This window comes from Tupaia chinensis, unplaced genomic scaffold (genome assembly GCF_000334495.1).
Source record: "Tupaia chinensis unplaced genomic scaffold, TupChi_1.0 Scaffold143894_1, whole genome shotgun sequence".
Taxonomy (NCBI): Eukaryota; Metazoa; Chordata; class Mammalia; order Scandentia; family Tupaiidae; genus Tupaia; species Tupaia belangeri.
Genome location: NW_006203745.1, coordinates 32,378 through 58,091, shown reverse-complemented (window position 1 = coordinate 58,091; position 25,714 = coordinate 32,378). Strand labels below are relative to the sequence as shown.

Below are 25,714 nucleotides of genomic sequence, written 5' to 3'. Positions count from 1 at the left end.
TGTGTGTGGGTGCGCCAGGAAGAATAATTTGTCTTGAATGAGAATTTTATGTGACAAGACTGTAGAAATTTTGTATTATCTCTATTAAAGCTCAATCTGAACAAATGTACTTTGGCTAAATACAGGTTCAGAAAAGAAGCATGAGAAATTATCATCTTCCGTTCGTGCTGTCCGAAAAGGTATCATTTAAATTTGAAATTGTTTTCATTGCATGCTGCATAAAGTCATTATTTTGCCTTATTAGTTCTCCATTAATAGTTGGTTTTAATGTAGTAATGTTCCGATATATTCGAAAAAAAATTAATAATAAAGTTTTACATAGGAAGCTCCACATCCACTTCTTAGTGTATCTTTGACAACAATACCAAGCACTATTTCAGGATAGGCGTTCGGTTTTTGTTTTTTAAGTTTCTCCCATTAGCAAGAGAGACATAGAAAGATAGCACCTCCAACAGGGTTTTGACACTGTGATCTACCTTCAGGCTCAGCCAGCCCAGAATATTTGGCGAGTGTGTGCTTGGAGTACTCAGTGAGGTCTCCAGACTTAAAACAAGAACCTCCCATGGGGAATTGCCTCCATGTTTTACCATTGTGCTGCGATCAGACCCACGGAATAATTAATTTTTGAATGCATACGGTAGTATATTGAAAGGACTTCAAAAAGATAACAGAGACCCAGTCAGGTGATATTGTGGTTAAGACAGCTGGATTCCCACATGGCTGACTATGTGGTTCAAATTCAAGACTCTTCAGCTTGAAAAGCAACCGATGAGTGTGCCCAAAATCCTGAAGGGAGAATGGAGGAGAAGATATTGTGACTTGGCCATCTCCCTGGCGTGGGGGGAGGGAGGAGGGAGGTGGGATGGCTCTCTTTTTTCAATAAACACATATGCTCTATAGCAGATTTTTAAAAACTGAATTAAAGCATAAGCTTATTTTGGTACAAGAAATTTTGAAATTTATGCTAATTTTTAATGATACGCGTTTTTCACAAATGTTTTGAAGGCCCCCCCCCCGATATTTTTAATGGCATCATGGTCTGTTATCAGTCTTCAAATGAGTCTTGTAAAAGTGTTTATAAAAAAACTCTTAGATTTATACATGTGTATGGATCTTATATATCGGAACATCACTAGATTAGGCTTATTTTCTTGCAGAATGCTGGTTGTCTTTTCTTAGCTTTGCTTTATTATATGTTGTGGTTTAGGTTGAATGGGATTATTGAATTTTTAAAGTTTAGCTGGGTTGTAAAGGGCTAGTTTCAGTTAGTATAGTTTACACCCTTCTATGTGGTAATTGTCTATGATTAATCAATTTGGATTTCTTTTTTTCAGATCAAACCAGTAAACTCAGATATGTTCTTCAGGATGCAAGATTTTTCCTCATAAAGAGTAACAACCATGAAAACGTGTCTCTTGCCAAAGCTAAGGTATTGTCATTAGTTCTTCTGAAACTAACCTGATCTTGAAATTTTTAAATGAGAAATTAGAATTGAGTTCTTTCAAGTGGCAAGATCTACTTGCCACTTTGGATTTAGTTTGTGGTTAATTAGATACCGAGTAGTAATTAAGATTTTCTTTTAAATATTTTGGAGACTACTTTAGGAGCCGGAATATTCATTGTTGAAGACTATGTAGTTGTACGTACTGTAAAAGATCTGTTTCTGCTGATTTGTGTGTGCGTGTTTATATATATATTCATTTGCAATTTATTGTACAAATATTTAAACGTTATTTTAGTTAACTTTTTTTTTTTAAATTTATCAGAGGGAGCATACATTTGTCAGAGAGACAGACAGGAGACAGAAAGCATCCCCCAGTTGAACCTAATTATGCTACTATCCCTTCTCCCCTTTCTCCATGCTGTCAGGATTTGGGGTGCATGTCCACACCTGCCCAGCATGTTTTTCAAGCCACCAGGGCCCAGAATTGGACCTGGCTTTCTTAACAAGTAGGCCATTGAACTGGTCCCTAATTTATGCTTTATATTGAAGCTTGTTTTATACCTCCTAATTCTTGTGAAAAGATAGAAAATTTCTTTTTTTTTTTTTTTCCTGTTTTTTTTTTTTTTTTGTTGTTGTTGTTGTTGTTGTTGTTTTTTAAGAAGTAAGATTACTTGGATCAATTAGGTACCGAGTAGTAATTAAGATTTTCTTTTAAATATTTTGGAGACTATTTTAGGAGCCAGAATATTCATTGTTGAAGACTGTGTAGTAAAAGATATTACAAGGGACAAGTTAGCTTAAGAGACCACCCCAGATTTTACAAAAAAATTACGCATAGTGGCTGTAGGATGTTGTAAGATACACATTTTCTTTTGCTTTTGTCACAAAACTACATTAGACAAGCTATTATATTCTTGATTTAAATTGAGTAACTGTACGTTTACGACTAATTTTCAGAAATTTAAACAGGTGTTTTTAAAATCATTTCTATTAATGTATAGTTTAATTTAAGTCAAGAATTACCCATAAAATTTTATAATAGAAGGAAAAATACTACACCAGATACCCTATCTTATGGTATCTTATCTTGTTCTTCAGCTGAACTGGATTTAGGCAAAAGTGATTAAGCACTTAGTGTGAATGAACGAGGTAGTTTGTATGAGAAGATAGGTGTAAATTGAGTGAGAGCTTCTGCCTTTCTTCTATTCAGTCTTTATTTCGTCTTTTGTGAATGAAAAATTGGTTAAAATATTTCATGAATTACTAATAGCTATTCTCAGGGATTCATGTAGAATTCTAGCCCATAGGTTTGAACTTCTTTCATGTTTTTTTCTAGTTGCTTTAATTTTGTGAAGTTGGTAGTCATCTTCATCTTTTTTGAGTTTTTAATAAATTGTTACATTGTTTTGACAGCAGATAGAGACCCTTCTTCATTATAGCTTACTTAAACTTAAAGTAGACCTAAATCAGTAAACTTGTTATTTTGCTAGTATTACCAGATACCCAAAAGATTGACAGTTAATTTATTTTGTTGTTATTATTATTATTTATATAGGGTGTTTGGTCAACACTGCCTGTGAATGAGAAGAAATTAAATCTTGCATTCAGGTCTGCAAGGAGTGTCATCTTAATATTTTCTGTAAGAGAGAGTGGAAAATTTCAAGGTATGAATAAAAATAATTTGGACATATAAAAGCATTATTTGTATTAGCACCTACATGTTATGTGTGATATGATTCTCTTAGGGTTTGCAAGACTTTCTTCAGAATCACATCATGGAGGATCTCCTATACACTGGGTGCTTCTTTGGAATGAGTGCCAAAATGCTGGGAGGTGTCTTTAAAATTGACTGGATATGCAGGTAAATTATACATTCTAATTTAGATAAAGTTGCCCTTATTCTGAATGGGTTGCCAATTGGGTTTTAAACTCTAATTGTTTAGTTTATTAGTATCTCTAATGATTATACTCCTTTGTCACCACATTCCTAGATCTAAATGTGTAACAAGTTAAAAGTAAAATAATATCATATGCTCTCCCCTTACCTTAGTAATTTAATATATGATGCAAAGGGCAGAGGTTCATTTAGTCAAGAGTTTAATGTAATTCATCTGTGCTGTGTATTAGTAATCTAACAGTAAATGAACTGGACAATTGTTTCAAATGTTGTCTAGCATATATGTATGATATAACCTGTCATTTAGCTCCTGTGTACTAGGGAAATAATTCTCTGATTCACCTAACATTTTTGGAGGTGGGTTAATTTACTTGTAAACAATTAGTGTGTTCTAAGGAAGTTAGCAAACGATGTTGAGTTGAAATTGTGATCCTTTGAAACCAAATTAAGATTTAACTATATTTATTAGGAAAATGAAATTGAGAGATTACCAGGTGGTATGGAGGTTAAGATGCTGGAGTCCGGCCTAAACTTTTACTGTAGGGTTGTGAGGAATTGAAGATAAATGAGTGAGTGATAGTGTGAAAATACTGAATTAGGTTAATTGTTAAAAGAATAGCAAAAAGCTATTTGCAGTAGAAAATACACATCCCATCACTACCTTCTATACAGAAAAATTGAGGGCCATCTAAATTCTCCCAAATAGAAAATCAGTTAAGTGAAGCCTTGCTTCTTTTAAATACAACAATGCAAACATAATTGTCTGCATAGCAACATACAGATAACAAATAAAAACATGAATATTGGAATAAAGTAGTGTGGTGGCAAGACCGTCAGTGGTATCTCCCTGCCTATATTGACCCCCAGGTTTTTAAATAAAAATTTATAGTTTGTTAGAAATTAGGATTTATAATTATATTAGAACTAAATTTTGAACTATGATAACAATTTGTAGGGTAACAGTATGGCTTTTTTCCTACAGCAAAAAATTTTTTTTATTATCAATTTTTATTTCATTTATGTGTGATTGATCCAAAGCCAAAAGAAACATTGTTATCATTGGAAAATATTTGGAAATGATGACAAATATTACCCTTTTATTTAAAAAAAAAAAAGATGTTCCGAAAAAAAGTGACCAACAGTTAGTGTAATGGCTATGTCGCTGGACTCCCATGTGGTTGACTGAGGTTCGTGTCCCGGACCCGGTGGCTTAAACTCACGCCGGGCACATGTGCGTGCGTGCCCAAGATCCCAAGAGGAGAATGGAGGAGAAGGGATTGCAGCGTGGCCATCCCTCCTGGGGGATGATTTCTCTCTTTCTGTCTCTGTCTCTCTTTCTCTGTCTGGTGAGCGCACGCGCCCTATAGCAAAAACCTCTCCAAAAAAAAAAAAAGAGAGAGAGAGATTTTTGCTATCGGGTACATGGACTCGCTGGAGAAACTGAGAGGCACAGAGAGAAAGAAAGTGAGAAATCACCCCCCAGGGGGAGGGCCATGCAGCAATCTCTTCTCCTTTATTCTCCTCTGGAGATTTTGGGCATGCATGCACACACGCCCAGTGTGAGTTTAACCTGTCATGTCTAGGACTTGAACCATGTTTGACTGTGTGGGAGTCCGGTGGCATAACCATTACTCCATCTGCTGTTCCCCAAATATTACCCATTTTTAGATATATTGCAGCAGATTTTGTTTTGAACTTTCATCCACTTAACCATCATTTTCACATTGTTGATAAGGAAATTTGTTTATTTTTTAGCACATGAGTTTTGTTTATTTATTCATAGATTATTTAGTCATCATACTCATCTTCATTGACTTCACTATTTCACTAGCTTGTCTGAAATATATATAGCAACAGAAGATCCAGATAATACCTTCTACTAATACCTGGTATAAAAATTTGAGCAAAGTACTTTTATATATATTTTTTTACACATTTTTTTTTTTTGAGAGATTTTCACTGTAGGGCACGTGCGCTCGCCAGACAGAGAGAGACGTAGAGACAGAAAGCGAGAAATCACCCCACAGGGGGGATGGTCACGCTGCAATCCCTTCTCCATTCTCCTCTCGGGATCTTGGGCACGCACGCACACTCGCCCGGCGTGAGTTTTAAGCCACCGGGTCCGGGACACGAACCGCAGTCGACTACGTGGGAGTCCAGCGACATAGCCATTACGCTAACTGCTGGTTCCCAATATATATATTTTTTTAATTTCAAACTTTGCCACAGGGTATATGCTCTCACCAGAAAGAGAGAGAGAGAGAGGCAGTACCCCCATAATAATGGTCACACTGGCATTTCTTTCTCCACTTCTCCATCCTATTTGGATTTTTGGCACACAGGCACACTTACCTGGTATGTTTCTCAAGCTACCGATTCAGGGACTGTAACCATGGGGTTGGCCATGTAGGAATCTGGCTGCTTTAACTTCTGACATGGGCCATGCATCTGGCCTGAAGTGCTTTCATTGTTTTAAAGTAAGTTTTAGGCCCACCTGCAAATACTATTTTTAAAAGATAAAAAATAATGTTAATTTTTGAATACTTACAAATTCTGTTCAGAAGTGATTTTACAGTATTTAAAGTTCTGGATGGTGCATGATATTTATTACATTGATATTTCCTTGGGTAAGTCATTTATTTGAACACTGAACTTAAATTGAGAAAATGAGCATAAAATGAGAGTTCAGTTTGACTATTAGAATTTAAAGAATTAAACTTCAATAAGTATAATTGCTAAAGACTTTGCCATCAGTAGCAGTTACTATTAATAATATGTTTTCTTTTTAGATGTTAATAGCCATTAGATTTATATTTAAACACCCTTCAGATTTAATATGAACTGAATTAAGTTTCTTTAGTTTTAGTCCGTGGATTATTTTCAACCAGTAGTATCTGATGGTTAAAGTGCAGAAATCTAAGAACCACCCCAAAGCTGTTGAGTCCTTGATGGTTCAGGTATAGGTACATGGAAGGTTGAGATCACATAAGAAGATATAGCACTTATGAGAGGGAGGTACAAAAAGTGACTTACTTAAGTTGTTACCAGGAATTTGCTCAAAATAAGACTGTGAGCTATGAAATGTCATCCATCCAGAGCTAAAGTTACTGACTATATTTTATACTCTCTTCATATTCATTCCAAGTAATCTATTTCTTTTTCTTTCAGGGCTTTTCCATTATTTCTTTTCAATGTCAATAACCAAATCATAAGAGCCTTTGCCTAATTTTATGTTCTTGTATTACATTTTCCCCTCTTGCGGAGCTACTTAGGCCAGAGAATTCCTTCCTTTTTCTGTAGGTCTCTTGCTATAAAGATAGATGACTTCATAACACATTTATCCAAAAGATAACTGTTAGGATGCCTATTCTGTTATTGTGATCCTAATAATCAGAGTAGATAAAGTTGATATACGAACCTTGGACCCTGCAATTTCTCTTTTCTGAGCAGTTTTTTTTGCCTGCAGCTACACAAGTTCTCTGAATATCCTGGCTGAGATTTACTTAACTACTTCAACCAGTGATGCTTTTAAATCTAATTGGAGCCAGTACCACCAAAGAATCTCATTCCTAAGTGATGCATCTATGTCTTTACTTTGGATATTGGGCATTCCATTACTAATACTTAAATTGCAGTATTTCAATAATCTGTTACCTTTTGCTGGCTATAGGATTTCATTTATTCCTTTTCCATAACTGGTTAAATTGGCAATTTAGAAGAAGGAAAAAAGAAGTATTGGCTTATCAGACAAGTCATGACTTAACGTTTTTCTATATAAAAATGTGTCATGACTTGTCTGTCAACTCAATATTAAAACAGTACAAAGAAATGTTAACTAGAACTCTGGTTCTATGTAGTCTAAGCTTTTTGTGTGGACTTGTTCCAGCTTAATGATCTTTCTACCTTTCATGGCTGAAAATAAAACAGTACTTTTGTATTACTCTTGATGTAGGAAGTATAAGACACATATTAGAATAAGAAACTGGGACTGGTGCTGGCAGGTCACGTGGTGGTTAGAGTGTTGATTCTCACATGGCTGACTGTGGTTTGAATTGCGGGCCTGGTGGCTTGCTTTGTGTGTGTGTATGTGTATGTTTGGTCAAATTAAGAAATGAAAAATAGGACTAACAGATGGTGTGGTGTTTAAGGTGCTGCTGACTATGGTTCGAGTCCAAGACCTGGTGGCTTGCTTTCTCACTCCCCCCGCCGTGTGTGTTTTTCTCTGGTCAAATTAAAATAAGTGAATGAATAAATAAAAATTAAATCAATAATTCTTTTAACAAAAAGAAAGAATAATCAAAATTAAATTAAAAAAAATAATACAAAACAAAACTGGAGTCTGCTCTAGAGTGCAACAGAAATTCACACTAAAGAGAAGCTGCAATCCCACATGGCTATTGCAGTTTGAATCTCTGGCTTAATCAGCCTGAAACATGCTGGGAACATGTCTGAATGCCCAAGATCCAGCAGGTGGGAGGAGTGAAAAAAGGGGATCACAATACAACCCGATCCTGTGGAGGGTGCTTTTCTCTCTCTCTAACTCTCATAGCACACACATGAGTGCTTTTATGAATAAACAAAAAATTTCAAACACAAAAAAAGAAACCACACTCTTTTTTTAGCAATACCTGATAGGCATTTCCATCACACTTCTCCCCACATAGGTGCATTATTACCAACACTTCAGAGCATGCCACTTTAACTCTTACTATATTTTTCTGTCTTATAAACGTTAAAGTTTTTCTGAGATTAAAAAAAAATTCATGAAAGTTAGAATAACTTGTTATGTAGCTTACATGTTGGAACAAGTTCTGTGTTTTTTCCTTTCCCTTTAATGCCTTTGCTCAAGCCCCTCTGCTTCAAATCCAGCTTTACTTCTATAAGTGCTTTACCTGAGTCCATTTTTTCTTATCTCATATGCCATTTCTTTCATGAAGACTTTTCTTTCTCTCAAAATAGACATGATCTACCCCCATTTAAAACAAAACAAGGGTCAGGTCTGTGAGCCTGGTGGTTGAGGCAGTTGGGTCCCACATGGCTGACCTCATGGTTTGAGTTCTCCACCTGGCTACTTGAGAAGTAGGCTGGACATGTGTACTTTGATGCTCAGAATCCCTACAAAATGAAGAAGGGATTATAGCTTGACCATTCCCCATGGGGGATGCTTTTTCTTATTCCCACTGCTCTCTGTCTCTCCCTGTAAAGTGCTTATACTTTCTAGCCAACAAAGTGAATCTTTTTGTTTGGTAAATTGAGAAAGCAAGCCGCCAGGTTTGGGATTTGAACTGTGATCCGCCATATGGGAGTCCAGCGCCTTACCTACCTCACCAACTGCAGGCCCCACCAGTGTGATTTTTTTTTTTTTTTGGAGAGATTTTTCACTGTAGGGCGCGTGCGCTCGCCAGACAGACAGAGAGAGACATAGAGACAGAAAGCGAGAAATCACCCCCCAGGGGGGATGGTCACGCCGCAATCCCTTCTCCTCCATTCTCCTCTCGGGATCTTGGGCACGCACGCACACGCGCCCGGCCTGAGTTTTAAGCCACCGGGTCCGGGACACGAACCGCGGTCGACTACGTGGGAGTCCAGCGACATAGCCATTACGCTAACTGCTGGTTCCCACCACCAGTGTGATTTTTAAAGTTTTAATTACATTTAAATTCCAGTTAACATAGGGATTCACTACTGCGATAGTATAAGGGTCTTAAAGGATTCTGCAAAAGAATATAATTGGTACTACTTTATATTTAGGCGTGAATTACCTTTCACTAAGTCGGCTCATCTCACCAATCCTTGGAATGAACATAAGCCAGTAAAGATTGGACGTGATGGACAGGTTTGTCATTTTAATTGATTCTTAAAGAACACGTATATTTAGTTAGCCCTTTCAGAGATTTTCACTGGAGGACATTTAACCCTTTCGGAAACAATTTTATGAGAGTTTAAGGAAAATATTCTTACTTGGAGCTCATGATCACTGATTAAAAAGACCTCCGTTAATGTTGAATTTGATCACTTTATGTGGTATTTTCATTACTATAATTGAAAAGTTCTGAATTTTTTTTATTGTGCTAGTACTGTTAAAACAGATTCTGTACTTCGTGTAATACACTTTAGAATTGCCATTTATCACCTTTGCTGAATTTTTTGAATAGAAAGAAGCCTCCTGAAAAGATTATGCATGTATACATGTAGGTTTTAAAGTTTGTAAGTGATATTGAAAGTGTATAATGTCTAAAATAAACCTGAAACCTTCCTGTGAGGGAACTTGACTCTCATAGTTCTCACTTTCTCACACAATTCTGAACCAGAAATGATACTATGGTTTCATTGCTCATGTTGGTAACTGAAAATAAGATTTAATTTTCAAAAGCCCTGAGGTTAGTCTATCTTTGTAGTTAATTTAATGTATTCCAGTGCATTTAGCAGTTTATAGTTATCAAAGTTGTTAGCGTACAGACTAACTTGTATTTTTCCTTCACTGTATTAAGATGGATGATTTTGTATTTTGCACAAAGAACTATTTCTTTATTTTTAGAGAGTGGTTATCAGAGTTTTAAGCAGTTGCATTTGTGTATTTAACTTGGGAGATTCTACACTTTTAGTTTTTTTCCTCATTATTTTGAAAAGGTTTTATAAATCTGGAAGCTTATTGGAATCCCATATGATCGTCATCCTTGGGAAAGAAGCCTCCAAATCTGTTTTGTTCTTGTACATCAGGAAAATACAAGTCTGTTGAAAGGTTCTCCTGTTTTTGTCTTGTAAATTGCTACTTTCCTATTCTAGGAAATTGAACTTGAATGTGGAACCCAGCTTTGTCTTCTATTTCCCCCTGATGAAAGTATTGACTTGTATCAGGTCATTCATAAAATGCGTCACAAGAGAAGAATGCATTCTCAGCCCAGATCAAGAGGACGTCCATCCCGTCGAGAACCAGTCCGGGATGTGGGAAGGTTAGAAACGTTCTTTGGACTGATAATAGGCACATGTATCAGAATAACATGATGGAGGAATGTGATTCATCAAAAGTTTGTCCTGCGGTAAAGAAGAAAGAGAAAATCCTCAAATCAAGCTGCATGGACTAGTTTGTGGCTTCATTGAGGATTTCACATGGTCACCTTGGTCTCAGTCATTTTTCAAGAGGAAAATGGGGATCTTTCCTTTTGCAGAAAAAGTTATTTGCTAAAGAGTGATAACCAGTTTAGATAATACTTCTGATATTACAATGTATACAATTGAAATGAGGTGTAGGCATTTGTTGCTAAGAGCAGGCTTAGAAAGAAGGAAGAGGAGAAAGTCTTTATTTGCAAAATTGTTAATATTTTGTAAAAAGCCTTTTCTTTCAGGTGTGTCTCTGGATAAGCCTTAACAGATATGGGACTTTTATAAAGGATCACTATTAATTTTTCAGAAGATGACGCCTCATTTAGAGGATAAAATATTTTAAGTTATTTTGATATTCAAGAGGAGCATTATTGGGACTCTTTCAGATTTTATCACCGTGATGTGTTAACCCCATTGCCAAATATTCTCTAACATGTACCCACTGAATTCACACATCTTCCTGAGCTTCTGAAAACAATAGGTTCTTTCCAAAGGGGATCAAGTGGCCCTGGGAGACCCGGCAACAAACCAAAAAGAAGGGCTGTTGCTGTGTCTGTTTACAACTTTTCCAGATGCTGGCAGTACCTGTGGACTTAAAGTGTTTTTTAGAGGATCGCCATGGTTATTGATCACTACTTTATGAACTAAACAGCATTTTCCAGGAAAAGGGGGTTTAACTTGTTACAGAATTGAATTGGAGAAGTCTTGGCAAAGGACTGATTTAAGCCCTTCTACCCAACATCTTTCCCTGTATAGATATGCATACGGCTAAATCTAAAATATTCTGCTAAAGACTTGGATGTGGTTGATGGGATGAAACCTTTGGTTAAGTTTCCTTTTGTTGGAAACATCCTGTGGTAGGTACAGATAATACAACAAGAGTCCCCATTTCTTTGAGCTTAAAGGACACTGTCGAGTAGGTAGGAGGAAACCTGGCAGAGCCCCTTATTTTTGGCCTAAAAGGACTGAGCACCAAGATGTCTTTTGAAGTTTTAAGCTAACAGGTTTCCTGTGCAATACAGTATATACAAGTGAAGTTTTTACCTCAGTTTTGCAATGGACTGCAAACTATACCTATTACACAACTACACCTTCTCTCAAGCCTGCCAGGGCCTCCATTTATGTATGTGGCTTACAGCTTAAAGTCAGTAGTTGGACTACTATATGAACTGTTACTATCATGTTTTATACCGGTCGTAAATGCACTCCCCAAACTACAAGAAAGCGGTATGTTTATTTTTTAAACCAGCTTTTAATTTTCTTAGTGTTACTTATTGTAGATGCAATTGTTTTTATTCTGTTGGGGGTGGGGCTTGGGGTTATTGCAATTTGAAGTTTGAGCGAACTTATGTGTTGCTAAAGTTAATGAAAGCAGTTGATATCAGAGAAATAGTTGAAAAACTATTATCCAGTTTTTATAAAGTTTTTCTTTGGCATAAAGAGTGAAAAGATACATTTATTTTCTAAGTATTTTGGATTTTTGTTTTTAGTTTATTTAGCCTTTCATTAAAAGCAAAGTAAATTGAAGTGTACTTAATGATGTGTTATGTTAACTGTCAGGATTATGGAAGACAGTAAAGAACAGCCCTCTGCGACAGTAAAATTTCACCTCTTAAAAAGTAGAATTTGAACTAGTTTTATGAACTCTGTTAAAACTGACCCATTACTTGCTGATTTATACATGACAACTTTTATTTTAAGGCATTGTCTATGGGAAAAATGCCCTTAATTCCTAAATGTTAAGTATAGAAAGAATAACTAAGTGTCATTAAGAAATAATCAGAAATTAGTTTCTCAGAGTATTAGGATTTTTAAAATGTTCCTGTAAAATTGCCTTTAATAAGTATAAAATTTTCTGTATGATTATGTTAAAAGTATAATTTTGTGCAAAACAGTAGAAGTATTTAAATCCTTAATTTTGTTTAGACATAACCTAAAATGACATTAGTGAATTTAAATATGTAGGTTTTAGAGTTATCTAATGTATAATGATGGTAGGGTTATATTCCCTTTTTAACTGAATGGAGACTATTTGAGAAAGTTTAATTGTTAAATTGGATATTTACATTAATTTGAAGATGACCTGTTTTCTTTGTTTATACTACTAAACTGTGCTTTACATGTTTTGATCAGATTACTTTTTCCAGTTGTCTCATCATAGCATGAGATTGCAGAGAATATCTACTTTCAACAATACATTTAAGGTTTGGTTATAGGAATTAATTTGAGGAATTAAAATTTAGGAATTTTAAAGTTAATTTGCTGAACAGAAGTTATGATCTTACAGGAAATAGTGGGCTATTCTTTTCTACTTTTCTCTGTCAACAACTCTTGTTTTACTCTTTGTTCTCCCAGCAGTTTTTGGTTTAATTTCTAATGTGTCTAATTTGTGTAGGCGTCGACCAGAAGATTATGATATTCATAACAGCAGAAAGAAACCAAGGATTGACTATCCCCCTGAGTTTCACCAGAGACCAGGTTAATATTTTATAATCCTGCAGATATTTGACTTAAAATTATTAAAATAAAACAAAAAACTTATTATAATCCTATAGTTTTAAGTGTGAAAAAATTAGGACATGACTACTTAAACCTGGGGAAATCAGTAATAGTTCTCATTAGTAATTCCTTTATTAAAGTTGTCTGATAGTTTCTAGTGTGACCACTGGTAATTATTAATTGCTTGAAATTGCTAAGTTTGCAAAAATGAAAACTTACCTGAACATGTGTTTAAGACTAAAGGTAGTTAAGGGGAAGCAATGATCCTGTATTTGATTATGCTTTTTATTCCCTATGATACTTAGTGTAGCGTTTCATGTGGCATGTCATATTGGAAATTGAAATTAACACATTTTATTATTTTTTTTAAATATAAATCTATGGTTTTGGAGGGTAATGGGAAATAATTGTTTTGTAATCTAAATGCAGCTTTTCCATTCACTTATCCCTTACGAGAAGTTTTAAAAGGCAAGGTATATTCAAAAAAAGGATATCGTATGTTTACAGCACAATGATAGGTAACGCTTAAAAAACTTTGGCAGTTTTGAAGTCGGTGTTGGTGACATTATAACATTATGTAACAGGTGGCTTGATAAAGCCTCATTGTTTTCCAAAGGGGTTGCAAATAGTAAAAATAGATTTTTTTTCCTAGTAACATGTCAAAGGACATAACCCCCGCCCTCCCTTGTTTCTGTAGGGTTCAAGTACACACTAAAGAGAGAGAGGTAAAATGGGGAAGCCCACCTCCCACCCCATCCCCACCCCCACCCCCGGGGGAATGGCCATGCCACAATCCCTCTAGTTTGTTCTCCTCTTGGGATTTTGAGCTCGCATAGACGTGCTCAGCATGTTTTTCAAGCTGCCTAGTTCGAGACTCAGACTGTACAGTCAGCCATGTGGGATCCAGTTTCTATAACTACCATGCTGGCCCAAAGGACTTTACATTTTAATTTGCCAGGTTCTTACTGAAAGAAGCTGGGGAAAAATATTTCTCTTACTCCCATTGTTCTTTCATTTTAAGTGTAAACATCTTCATTTTTGCAACTTTTGCAGTTTTGTTTCCCTCCAGTTTTTTTTTTTTTTTCCTTCTTTTTAAAGAATTATTTTATTTGGACTTATTTATTTATTTTCAATTTGACCAGAGAGGGACACAGTTGGTGGGGGGCGGGGAGTGAGAAAGCCAGATCTTGGACTCCAACCATGGTTGGCTGTGTGGGAGTCCAGCGCCCTTAACCATCACATCATCTGCTGGCCCCTTTCCCTCCCATTTAAGGTTTTTTTTTTTTTTTTTTTTTTTTTTTTTTTTTTTAGAGATTTTGGCCTTGGAGTGTGTTCACTCTCCTGAGAGAAAGAGAGACAGTGAGAGAGAAAATGAGAAATCATCCCCCAGAGGGGATGGCCACACCACAAGCCTTTCTCCATTTTCCTCCTGGGATCTTGGGCACATATGCACATGTACTTTGCATGGTTTTCAAGCCAATATATCTGGGACTTGAACCCCAGTCAGCCATGTGGGAGTCCAGTGATGTAACCACTACACCATCTGCCGGTCCCTTACGTTCAATTTTTAAAGCTTACCGTGGTTTATTTAGCAAGTACTGTTTATATCCAAGGAGAAGTAAATGTATTTTAAGGAAGTCCTGTTACAGTGTCCTCAAGGTAGTTCTCTGCCCTTACCTTCGCTATTATGGGTGCAGAATGAAGGAATCTTCTATCTAGCAAGGTATGGACCATGAACTTAGAAACATGAAAGTCTCTCTAGCAACTTACAATGCTGCGATATGATCAAGTTATTTAGTTGCTTCCTAGATTATCTTGTAATTTGAGAAGAAAATTTGAAAATCAAATTAAATACAATAATAGCATCACTTCAAGTACATATTTCCTGAAAAGAATGGAAACAAGTTGTATGGAAGGTTTAATAATAATGTCATAATAAAAAAATATAAATTTGATTTACTAAAATGCTTGATGTTTGAACAGGGTATTTAAAGGACCCACGATACCAGGAAGTAGACAGGTAAGTTGGGTTCACTCTTGTTTAGATTTAAATTACATTCTTGGAACTAGTTTATGAATTACCTGAATTTAGTTTCACAAATCTTATTCCCAACAGACGATTTTCAGGAGTTCGCCGAGATGTGTTTTTAAATGGGGTAAGCGTTTCTTTTTAAATATATAATGTAGACAAAATCAAGGTGTGATTTATTTTGTAATTCCAGAAGGATTTTTATTTATTATTGACATTATCATCTTTCATTTTAGTCCTACAATGATTATGTGAGGGAATTTCATAACATGGGACCACCACCACCTTGGCAAGGAATGGTGTGTATTACCTAATTTTTTCAAGTTACTGAATTTGATGTGTTGTTGTAATATTTTGGATGCTTAACTCACAATACAGTAGGTATCCCACCTCTGTCTGTTCCAAGACTTTCAGTGGATGTGTGAAATTATAGGTCTTCCTATACAAATACTACATGGTACGGCTTAATTTACACAGTAGGCGTAGTAAGAGGTTGATGCCAATAAATAATAAAGTATCAGGTCAGGGAAATCTTGATGCAGTTTTGCATTAAAAAAACATGCCATGACTTGCCCGACAGTCTAGTAGAATACTTACAATAGTATACTGTGATAAAAGTTAGAAAAATATGGTCTTCCTTTTTGAAAATATATTACTATTCTGTGTTCACTTATTTTAGGGCTATGTTTGACCACAGTTAAACCTGAGAAAGTGAAATCACAGATGAAAGGTCTACTGTGATTATTACAGTTATCCATTAAGAGTCTTAAAATATAAATTTTTGATGATAGTTGCTTGATATTGCTAAAACTATAGACTAATGAATAAGTTGTGTTAATGGTATAGGTTTATTTGAGAAATATAGTGGATTATGGTGATAGTTAATAGTGAAAGCTTTGCTGGGATCAGATACATTCATTCTCTTCCCAACTTTATGACCTTGGGCAAATTTCATAATAATCCCTTAGTTTTCCCCCATTTGTAAAATTCAGTGGGAGTATTTGTTCATTCTTTGGACCATCAGATACACTCTGGGTATACAGTGATGAATGAAATGGACATTATGCCTGTCCTTGCAGAGCTTAAAATTTAATGTATTAATGTTAGTCCCATAGAATTGTTAGGAAAATAAACTTACAAAATACATGTAAAGCTTAGCATAGAGCCTGGCCTAACGCTTAGTAAACTTAGTTCTCTATATAAAATAAGATTATACCCTTTTTCTAATTTTTATTTTCCTATCTTTAAGAAAACTGGATATTGTTATAACATATTTTAATATATTGAGGATTACCAAAACATTAACTTCAAAAAAAATCGGAAGTTTAGCTTTTTTTTTTCTTTTTTTTGGAGAAGTTTTTTACTATAGGACGCGTGTGCTTGCCAGAAAGACAGAGACAAAAAGTGAGAAATCACCTCCCCAGGGGGGATGGCCATGCCACAATCCCTTCTCCATTCTGCACTTTGAATCTGGGGCATGCATGCACACGCACCCAGCGTGAGTTTAAACCACCGGGTCCGGGACTTGAACTGCAGTCAACTACATGGGAGTCCAGCGACATAGCCATTATGCTAACTTCTGGTCCCTTACCTTGTTTTATTTTAAATGTCTTTTATGTGGCTTCTTTATCTGACTTTACTTACGGTATACAGTTTTAGACTGCTATATACAGAGAGTCAGATTAGGAGATTTCTTTCCTTTAGATTCTGTGAAATTTTAAAAATTGAAATATTGGGCCAGCAGATGGTGTACAGGTTAAGGTGGCTGGGTCCTATGTGGCTGATGGTTTCAGTTCAAGTCTGGCACCTGGTGACTTGACAGTCAAACTGGGTGTATGTGCCCAAAATCCCAAGAGGGGAATGGAGGACAAGGGATTGTGGCATGGCCATCCCCCATGGGGGGGTGATTTCTTACCTCCTCCCCAGCGAATGCACGTACCCTATAGTTAAACTTAAAAAAAAAAAAAATACAATCTTGGCACTGTGATGGTAATCTTTGATTTGCCCTTTATTTTATAATATTTAAAAGTTCATCAACAACTGGACTTTTTATTTTTAAGGAATAGATTGTACATAGTGATTAACTTGATCATTAGTTCTAGAACCAAGATGCTGAGTTATAGAAGTTGTATCCCTTCTCCACCGCTTTACATAGCACTATTTAGGTACTGCAGTGTTACTATAAGAAATGAAATGAGTAAAGGACTTAGGTTAGTTCCTGGCTCACAGTAAGCACTTGAGTTTGCTATTTCTATTGCTTTTTAAATGACTTGAGTAGAAAAGTATAAACATGCTAAATCTTAGAAATGTGTAATTGTATAGTTATATATATTTTTAGCATATAAAAAGGGTGTTTTGAAGAAATTTGATGCCATCAGAATAGATTAAATGATCTGTTTAGGTTGGTGATTTGGATAGGGGTATTCTATGAATGTTTTGTTTGTAAGAATTTTTGGTAGATTCTTATGGAAGTGGTTTCCTTTTTTAGCCCCCTTACCCAGGAATGGAACAGCCTCCACACCATCCTTATTATCAGCACCATGCGCCACCTCCTCAAGCTCATCCCCCTTACTCAGGACATCATCCTGTACCACATGAAGCACGATACAGAGATAAACGAGTAGTAAGTGCACAAGAAGGCAAAGGTGTGAGGGAACTGCTTAGAATTCTGTAGGTAATTTAAATAAGGGGATACCAAGTTATCTTGAGTTATGGACCATTTTGTATTCTTACTGCAGACTGTTTTGGAATAATTCACATCTTTTTATTAGAAACAGCCTATCATGCTCTTTTAAATTATTTAGGTAGACCATATTTCTTTCACTGGTCATATTGCAAACTGTTTGAGACAGCTCCTATATATATGTATGAAGGGCCTTCAGAAAGTTCATAGAAAATGCATATTATGAAAAAATAAATTTTTTTGCACCAAAGTAAACTCATACTTTTATTTCATATTTCCATGAACATTTTGACATACTTTTGTATAGTTCTTTAGGTATTGTTCTAGGCATATAATACCTAGGATATTTTCTTTTTCTACTGGGATCTTAATTGTATTAAGAGTTATGTAATCAGTTTGTTAAAAGGTATTTCTAAACTTTGTGTATTCTGACCAATAACTTGGATAGGATAGGTGGCATATATAGTAAGGTAGTTGAAAGATCATCTTCAGTTCCATTTAGTTTTTTTTTTTTTTTTATTTCCACCAAATTTTATTAAACCTAACAGCCAAGTGAATTGTCTGTCCACCTTTATTTTTTTTAAAGAATTATCTTACTTAACTTTATTAGATTTAATTTGACCAAAAAAAACGGAGAGAGAGAAAGAAGTTAAGCTCCCAGGTCTGAGACTTGAACCGTGGTCAGCCATGTGGGAGTCCAACATCTTTAACCACCACATCACCTGCCAGTTCCCCAGTCTCTCTCTCTCTGATTTTTTTTTTTTTTTTGCGCCATATGGTACGTGTACTTTCCACAGAAAGACAGTGAGAGGGAAAGTGAGAAACCATCCTCCAGGTTTGCTGTAATCCCTTCTCCTCTATATTCCTTCTAGGTTTTGGGCACACACGCACACACGCCTGCCATGAGTTTCATGCCAACAGGTCCAGGGCTGGATAGCAGTCAGCATATGGGAGTCCAGTGCCTTAACTATTAAACCACCTGTTGGCCCCAACCTCTTGTTCTTATAATGATGCTAACAAACAACAACCAGAGATAGGAGAATAATGGTCTTTTAGTAATTGTTTTTGGTAATTATTTGCGATCAATGAAAGAAGCTCTAGTGTGAGGTTTCTGTTTTTATTAAACTAGTGGGACTTAATTTTTATTAAATGGTGTTCATTTGTTGTTGTTTTTTTTAATTTTATATTAATTTGACCAGAGAGGGGGGAAGTAAGAAAGGAGACCACCAGGTCCAGGACTCGGTCTGTGGTCAGCCATGTGAGAGTGTCCAGTGCCTTAATCACCATGCCACTTTCTGATTCTCCCTTTTCTTAAAAACAAGCAAACTTTTTACCTTAGGGCATGTGCACTTACTAGAGAGAGAGACAGTGAGATGGAAAGTGAGAAATTACCCCCCCTTCTCCAGGAGGCTTGGCCATGCCTCAGTCCTTTCTCCTCCCAGGATCTAAAGCACACACACACGCACACACACCCTGGTGTGATTTTCAAGCCTCTGGGTCTGGGACTCGAACCATGGTCAGTAGTGTGGGAGTCCAGCTAAGTAACTGCTACACCAAAGTGGAAATTATCTTCTGGCACTTGTTAAAAGCATAATCCATTTGCATGTGAGTTTGATAGTCTAGGAGAAGTCATTTTGTTAAAGTAGGATGAAGCATTTGGAATTTTTTCCCCATCTACTTAGGATGACATCTCTTTATTTTCTTGCTAAGTCAAAGAGTACACATATTTAGTAGAGTCAGAGCAATTGTTTCTAACCCATGTTTGAGACTTTAACTTATTTCCTACATGAGCAAGAGAGACAGCAACCTCAGGAGGGTTCTGATGCCACCATCCATCCCCAGCAGCAGCCAGCCCCAGTTCATAGCATACTGTGGGAAATTTCCCCTCCAGGTGAAAATCCAGAACCTTCATGTATGGGGATATCCTCGTGGAGCCTCATGTTTTAAGCACTGTGTCATTGTGTGATCCTGAGAGACTTTTTTTTTTTTGCAGAGGTTTTTGCTATAGGGCACATGCGCTTGCCAGAAAGATAGAAAGCGAGAAATCACCCCCCAGGGGGATGGCCACGCTGCAATCCCTTCTCCTCCATTCTCCTCTCAGGATCTTGGACACGCACACACACACCCAGTGTGAGTTTAAGCTGCCAGGTCTGGAACTCGAACCACGGTCCACTACATGGGAGTCCAGTGACATAGCCATTACGCTAACTGCTGGTCCCCCAAGAGACATTTTTATGCGTTGGCATTTGTTTTCTTGTTCTCATAAAGATAATTCTAGGCCATCATGTGGTAGTTAAGATGGCTGGATCCCATGTGGCCAATTAAATGGTTTGAGTTCCAGACTCAGTGGCTTACAAAACATGCCAAGTGTGTGAGCATGCATGTCTAAAATCCTAAAAGAGTTGAAGAAGTGGAAGAGAAGGGTTTGTGATGTGACTATTCTTCATATAGGGTTCTTTTTCACTTTCTCTCTCTGAAAGTGCATTCCACTCTCTGGCAATAAAAAAGGCAGGAGAAAAGTAGATAGTAGTCCTTCAAAATCAAGTCTTACTACATTAAAAAGTTTTGAGAATCCTGACTAATTAGTAAGAATCTAAATTGGTGGTTTTTTTCTCAGTCACATAAGAAATAAAAATACAACATATGTCTGTGGAAATTGTAATTGTGTGCATTTTGTGGTGTCTTAAAAAAGCATTGTATAAATGATCAATGATTTTTTTAAAACAAGAAGTCTGTCTTATATTTTGTTAAACAAGTATACTTTTCCTTTTTTAACAAGTTCTAATTCATAGACCTTTACAAGTAGTGTTTTAGATAGTACAAATAATCCATGCTTACATAAGATTCATATATTTATTATATATGAAAGGTAGTGTGGAATTGTATTTTCGTACTTTATGTTCTGTATATTTAAACTGAGTCTTGAAAAAAGACAAAACTCAGTAAGTAAAGGAGAGTTGAGAACTAAGAATAGAAAGCTTAACGAAGAGCAGGGGCCAAACTTAAAAGTTTTCTACAACTTTTCCTTGTATATCACTTTTACAGCTACCCATTTAGTGTGTTGTCCCCTTCAGTGTTTAGTGGGTTGTTAGCTTTGTGTTGAACAGACATATAGTATTACTGAAGTACATATTTAAATTCTATCAAATTCGATAAATTATTACCAGTTTAGTTTGAAAGAAAATCCAAACAATATTTCCTAATTTCACCTTAAGAGGGCAGTGTTCTTCATGTTAATAGACTTGAAGGAGGAAAGGAAAGTAGGATTAGCTTGTCACAAAATAACATTGGTGACACTTAGCATAATTGGCAGCAAGTGTGCATAATGGTGATGGTCATAATTAGGTGATTATTTTTTGGCATAAATCTTATTAAAGGCATCAGATGGGAAAGTCTTTAAAATTGAATAGAAGAGATTTGATTAATGTTGTAGATATCTAGTGAGACATTAAAATCCTTTTTCTAAATAATGTCAAAATTACATGAATTCATTATTATATTTCTCTAGATTCTTCCTTTCTACCAGTTAAAATGTAGAAACTTAAAACTTGCATTGAATTTTTGACATTAACCAATTTCTTCCCTTGTCTAGCATGATTATGACATGAGGGTTGATGATTTCCTTCGTCGCACACAAGCTGTTGTCAGTGGCCGGAGAAGTAGACCTCGTGAAAGAGATCGGGAACGAGAGCGAGACCGCCCTAGAGATAACAGAAGAGATAGAGAACGAGATAGAGGACGTGATAGAGAAAGAGAAAGAGAGCGATTATGTGATCGGGACAGAGACCGAGGGGAGAGAGGTCGATATCGAAGATAATGCGCTTTTGGAAGCACTGATTGTTTAAAGATAAAAAAATCTTGTATTTTTTTTGTGTGTGTTTACAAGTAGTAAATTTATTTTCAGCTGTCTACTTAAAAGTTCATTGTGTAGAAGGATTTATTATGATCCCTTTGTTCCAAGCATGCAGTATAATAAGAACTGGAAAAACACAAATTCGCCAAAAATGCACAGTTGACAGTAGACACTTTTATTGGAACAGAATGGAACAGTCCAAGAATGTAGATATTGATTCATTCTCCATAGATGTTCATCTTATAGTATGTTCATCCTGTAGTTATTTTTTGTTTGTTTACTTTCTTTTGGATCTTGGTCAATAACTGCCATATATTTTGCTTTGTTGTGTTTCTACATGTAGTTGCACACGGTTCAGTAAAAATAATGCTGCTATCAAGTATGCAAATATTGAAGTATGATGGTTTGACTATATGGCAGTGTTGTAGCAGCCTCTTGGTTTCTTCCTTTCCTTCATTTTTTTAAACTTACAAAGTCCTTTTTTATTTTATTTTATTATTTTTCAGTCTTCAATGATGAGAGCAATATTAAGAAGACATTGCTATCTAATTTTTAATCTTTTTAAATAAAAAATTCCTATGTTCAGTAGCATGGTTGATGCTATCGTTTAGCCTTCCTCTCCAAACTGTATACATTGGCTTGGAATGTTCACAAGTTGCGTGTGTGGCAGCAGAAGATAATTCCCATATTCTACATTGCTACTGTTTTGTATAAAATAAATTGGTAAAGATTGACACTTATCCATTGTATTTCTTTTCTGGTGGTTTTTTATACATTACATATACATACACATATACATATACATTACATGACATTTATACATTGTACCAAGGGCCAGCAGATGGCATAATGGTTACGTCACTGGACTCCAGCTGTAGTAAACCATGATTTGAGTCCCAGACTTGGTGACTTTAGGGACATGTGTATGGATGTCCAAGATCCTGAAGGGAGAACAGAGGAAAAGGGATTGTGATGTGGCCATTTCTTGCTTATGGGTGATTTGCTTTTGGTCTCTGACAAGCGCATACACCCTACAGCAAAAATCTCTCTCAAAAAAAAGTTTAAGAACTGATGGTACATGTTAGAATTATGTTAGTATTTTGATTAGATATTTACGCATTTGGTAACATTTTTTGGGTCTGCTCTGATCACAGAAATGTTTCGTTCATTTTAGATTTCAGATCTCTTATTTTGTCTTATGTAAACTGACTACTTTGTAGATGTTTTCTGTTTTCACTCCCCCAAAATATTTAAAATATTTAGTTCTCAGGCGAGCTGGCGGCATGATTCGTTAGGACAGCTGGATCCTGTGTGGCCCACTGAGTTCTAGTCTTAGACCCAGTGGCTTGACAAAATTACTGGGTCCTTGGGCAGTTCCCAAAATTCCTAAAGGGGGAAGAAATGGAAAAGGGATTTTGGTGTGACTGTTGTCCAATGGGTGAGGGTACTTTGTCTTTTTTTCTTTTTCTAGAGTGTGCACACCCTCTTTCCCCCCAAATATATATATCTTTGTCTTATAGTTACACATTTTGTCAGTGTCTCATATTACTAACAAGCTGTAATGTAGGAATAGTCACACAAGAATACAATATGAAAAGATTTTTTGCATTGCTGTTTCTTGTGTTATAACTGAAAGTTTAGTTACATTAGGGATATTTCTAAGTTATGCTTTTTGTTTCCATGTGGTGACATACATGTAGTTGTACTCTGTGTCAAGTTAAAATACACAGTTGTACATTTAATCTGTATGAAGAGTATGCGTATTTTGAAAAAGCTAATTGTGGGTTTCAAACTTTTTTGCACCAAAATAAACTTTAATCTGATTTTTCCACAAACTTTAGTATTTATGGGACCAGCAATTAGCATAATGGCTATGTCACTGGACTCCCGTGTAGTTGACTGCAGTTCGCGTCCCGGACCCGGTGGCTTAAAACTCAGGCCGGGCGCGTGTGTGTGTGTGTGCCCAAGATCCAGAGAGGAGAATGGAGGAGAAGGGATTGCGGCGTGGCCATCCCCCCTGGCGGGGGATTTCTCGCTTTCTGTCTCTATGTCTGTCTCTGTCTGGCGAGCGCACGCGCCCTATAGTGAAAACCTCCAAAAAAAAAAAAAAAACTTCAGTATTTATTGGCTTGAAAAGGAGAAGATGGTTGTTTTACCCTTAAAGGATGTTTAAAACTAATTTAACTTCCTTCATATTCATACCAGGTTTTAGAAATTTTTTCTATGAATTTACAATGAGTAATCTTACTTATCTCGGGTATAAAGCTTGATATATTTTAAAGCTGGGCAACATGATAGAAAAGAACACTTAACTATAGGAAACCTAGGTTCTAATTTTGGTATTGCCTTTGAAGTAAACTGGTTGGTGATATAATTTCACTACCATTTTTTGAAGTTTGCTAGAGAATGGGTGTGCTCACTAGAGAGAAAAAGAAAGTAAGAAAACACCCCTTACCGGGATGGCTGCATTACAATCCTCTCTTTTTGAGATTTTGGGCATGCATGCACTCATAAACCTCATGGCTTGAACCACATTGGCCACATGGGATCCAGGTGCCTTACCCACCATGCCAGTGACTGACCCTACTAACATAAAAAAAAAATTCATCAGTAAGTTAGATAATAATTGTTATTTTTAAAATTTTTAAATAGAATATCCAATTTATAAAATTACCTAGAGAATATTATGTGTCTATTTTACATAAGAAAAACAATGACTTAGAAGTATTTATTTTTTTAGAGAGGTTTTTGCTATAGGGCACATGTGCTCGCCAGAAAGAGACACACAAATCACCCCCCAGGGTTGGAATGACCACACCACAATCACTTCTCAGGATCTTGAGCACGCACACCCAGCGTAAGTCTAAGCCAACGGGTCTGGGACAAGCACCGTGGTTGACTACATGGGAGTCCAGCAACATAGCCATTATGCCAACTGCTGGTCTCCGACTTAGCAGTATTCCTATAACTGCTCCATAAGGACTGCTAATGGGCAACACTAACAGCTGCTTTCACACTAACCATGCGTCTTCAGATCAGTGGATACAGGAAACTGCATTCTATTTCTATCTTGGCAGTCAAAGATGTTTTTAGAGAGAGACCAGCAGTTGCGTGTCATAATGGCAGTAATGGCATGTCACTGAACTCCCATGTAGTCAATCGGGGTTTGAGTCCCGGACCCGGTGCCTGAAACTTACACCGGGTGCAAGTGCGAGCGTGCCCAAGATCCTGAGGAGAAGGGATTGAGGCGTGGCCATTCCCCCTGAGGGGTGATTTCTCACTTTCTGTCTGTCTCTCTCTTTCTGGTGAACTCACCCTATAGCAAAAACCTCTCCAAACAAAAAAAAAAAAGTCTTGAAATTAGAAGTGAGTTTCATATTGATTATTTGAAGTGTAAGTGGTTACATGAAATAATATGGAACTGAATGGATAAATAAAAGAATGAATAAGATCAGCTATAGAGAGAATGAGTTTTCTGTTTTATTGAGTGAAACTGGGCTGATAGAGGCCTCAATAGGAATCATCGTGAGTATTTTTTTAATGCGAAAATGCATCTTGACTTTTCTGACAACCCAATAGTTATTCTCCTGAGGCTTTGACTACTCATCCTATACTTTGCTGAAGTATTTGTGAACTGATTTGATGTATTTGTCTCAATTTTTGTTTCATTCTGTCCTGACTCTTGTGAACTGTATGTCCTCATTGTGATTGATTGATCTGGCCAAAGTTCACTTTCTCTGATTTGAGTTTCTGATTAATTTTTTACCAGTTAATCTGACCTTTGTTGATTTCATTTATTTGCCAGTCATTCTGAACTACTATTGTCATGACTCAGGATTTTATATTTTTTCCAAATTAACCCTTTGTAACTTCTCTACACCAAAGATGAGTTCATAAAAATAACACAACAGAAAAAAATAATGAATGCATTATGTGAACAGAAAACTTAAATGGAAGTAATAGAAATTATGACCAATCAGGTTAATAGGGATTTTCCAAGTAAATGAAGTATACATTACATACTTTGGATTTCTAAAAACTAATATCCACCATAACTGAGGTACCAAATAACTGGCCATGCCAGTGCTGGTTTGATGGGTTATGGAGTGGCAATGGGAGAAGGTACACAAGGGCCAAAACAACAGGCTTCTTCTAACCAGTTCTGAGCTAACTATTTCTGAAATCAAGAATGTAACCTGTGTCAA

At 36.3% G+C, this 25,714-nt stretch overlaps 1 protein-coding gene across 1 annotated transcript in view; it reads left to right on the top strand.

Moving 5' to 3' along the window:
- LOC102496250 (YTH domain-containing protein 1-like) overlaps nucleotides 1-22,249 on the top strand; it is a 122,977-nt gene extending 100,728 nt beyond the window's left edge. Inside the window, 13 exon segments of the mRNA XM_014582876.1 lie at nucleotides 126-179; nucleotides 1,335-1,429; nucleotides 3,000-3,108; nucleotides 3,190-3,247; nucleotides 3,249-3,305; nucleotides 9,093-9,177; nucleotides 10,128-10,294; nucleotides 12,841-12,923; nucleotides 14,928-14,964; nucleotides 15,061-15,100; nucleotides 15,210-15,272; nucleotides 17,462-17,596; nucleotides 21,249-22,249. Coding sequence (XP_014438362.1) covers nucleotides 126-179; nucleotides 1,335-1,429; nucleotides 3,000-3,108; nucleotides 3,190-3,247; nucleotides 3,249-3,305; nucleotides 9,093-9,177; nucleotides 10,128-10,294; nucleotides 12,841-12,923; nucleotides 14,928-14,964; nucleotides 15,061-15,100; nucleotides 15,210-15,272; nucleotides 17,462-17,596; nucleotides 21,249-21,473 — 1,208 coding nt within the window. The 3' untranslated portion in view covers nucleotides 21,474-22,249.
- Nucleotides 22,250-25,714: the final 3,465 nt, after the last annotated feature.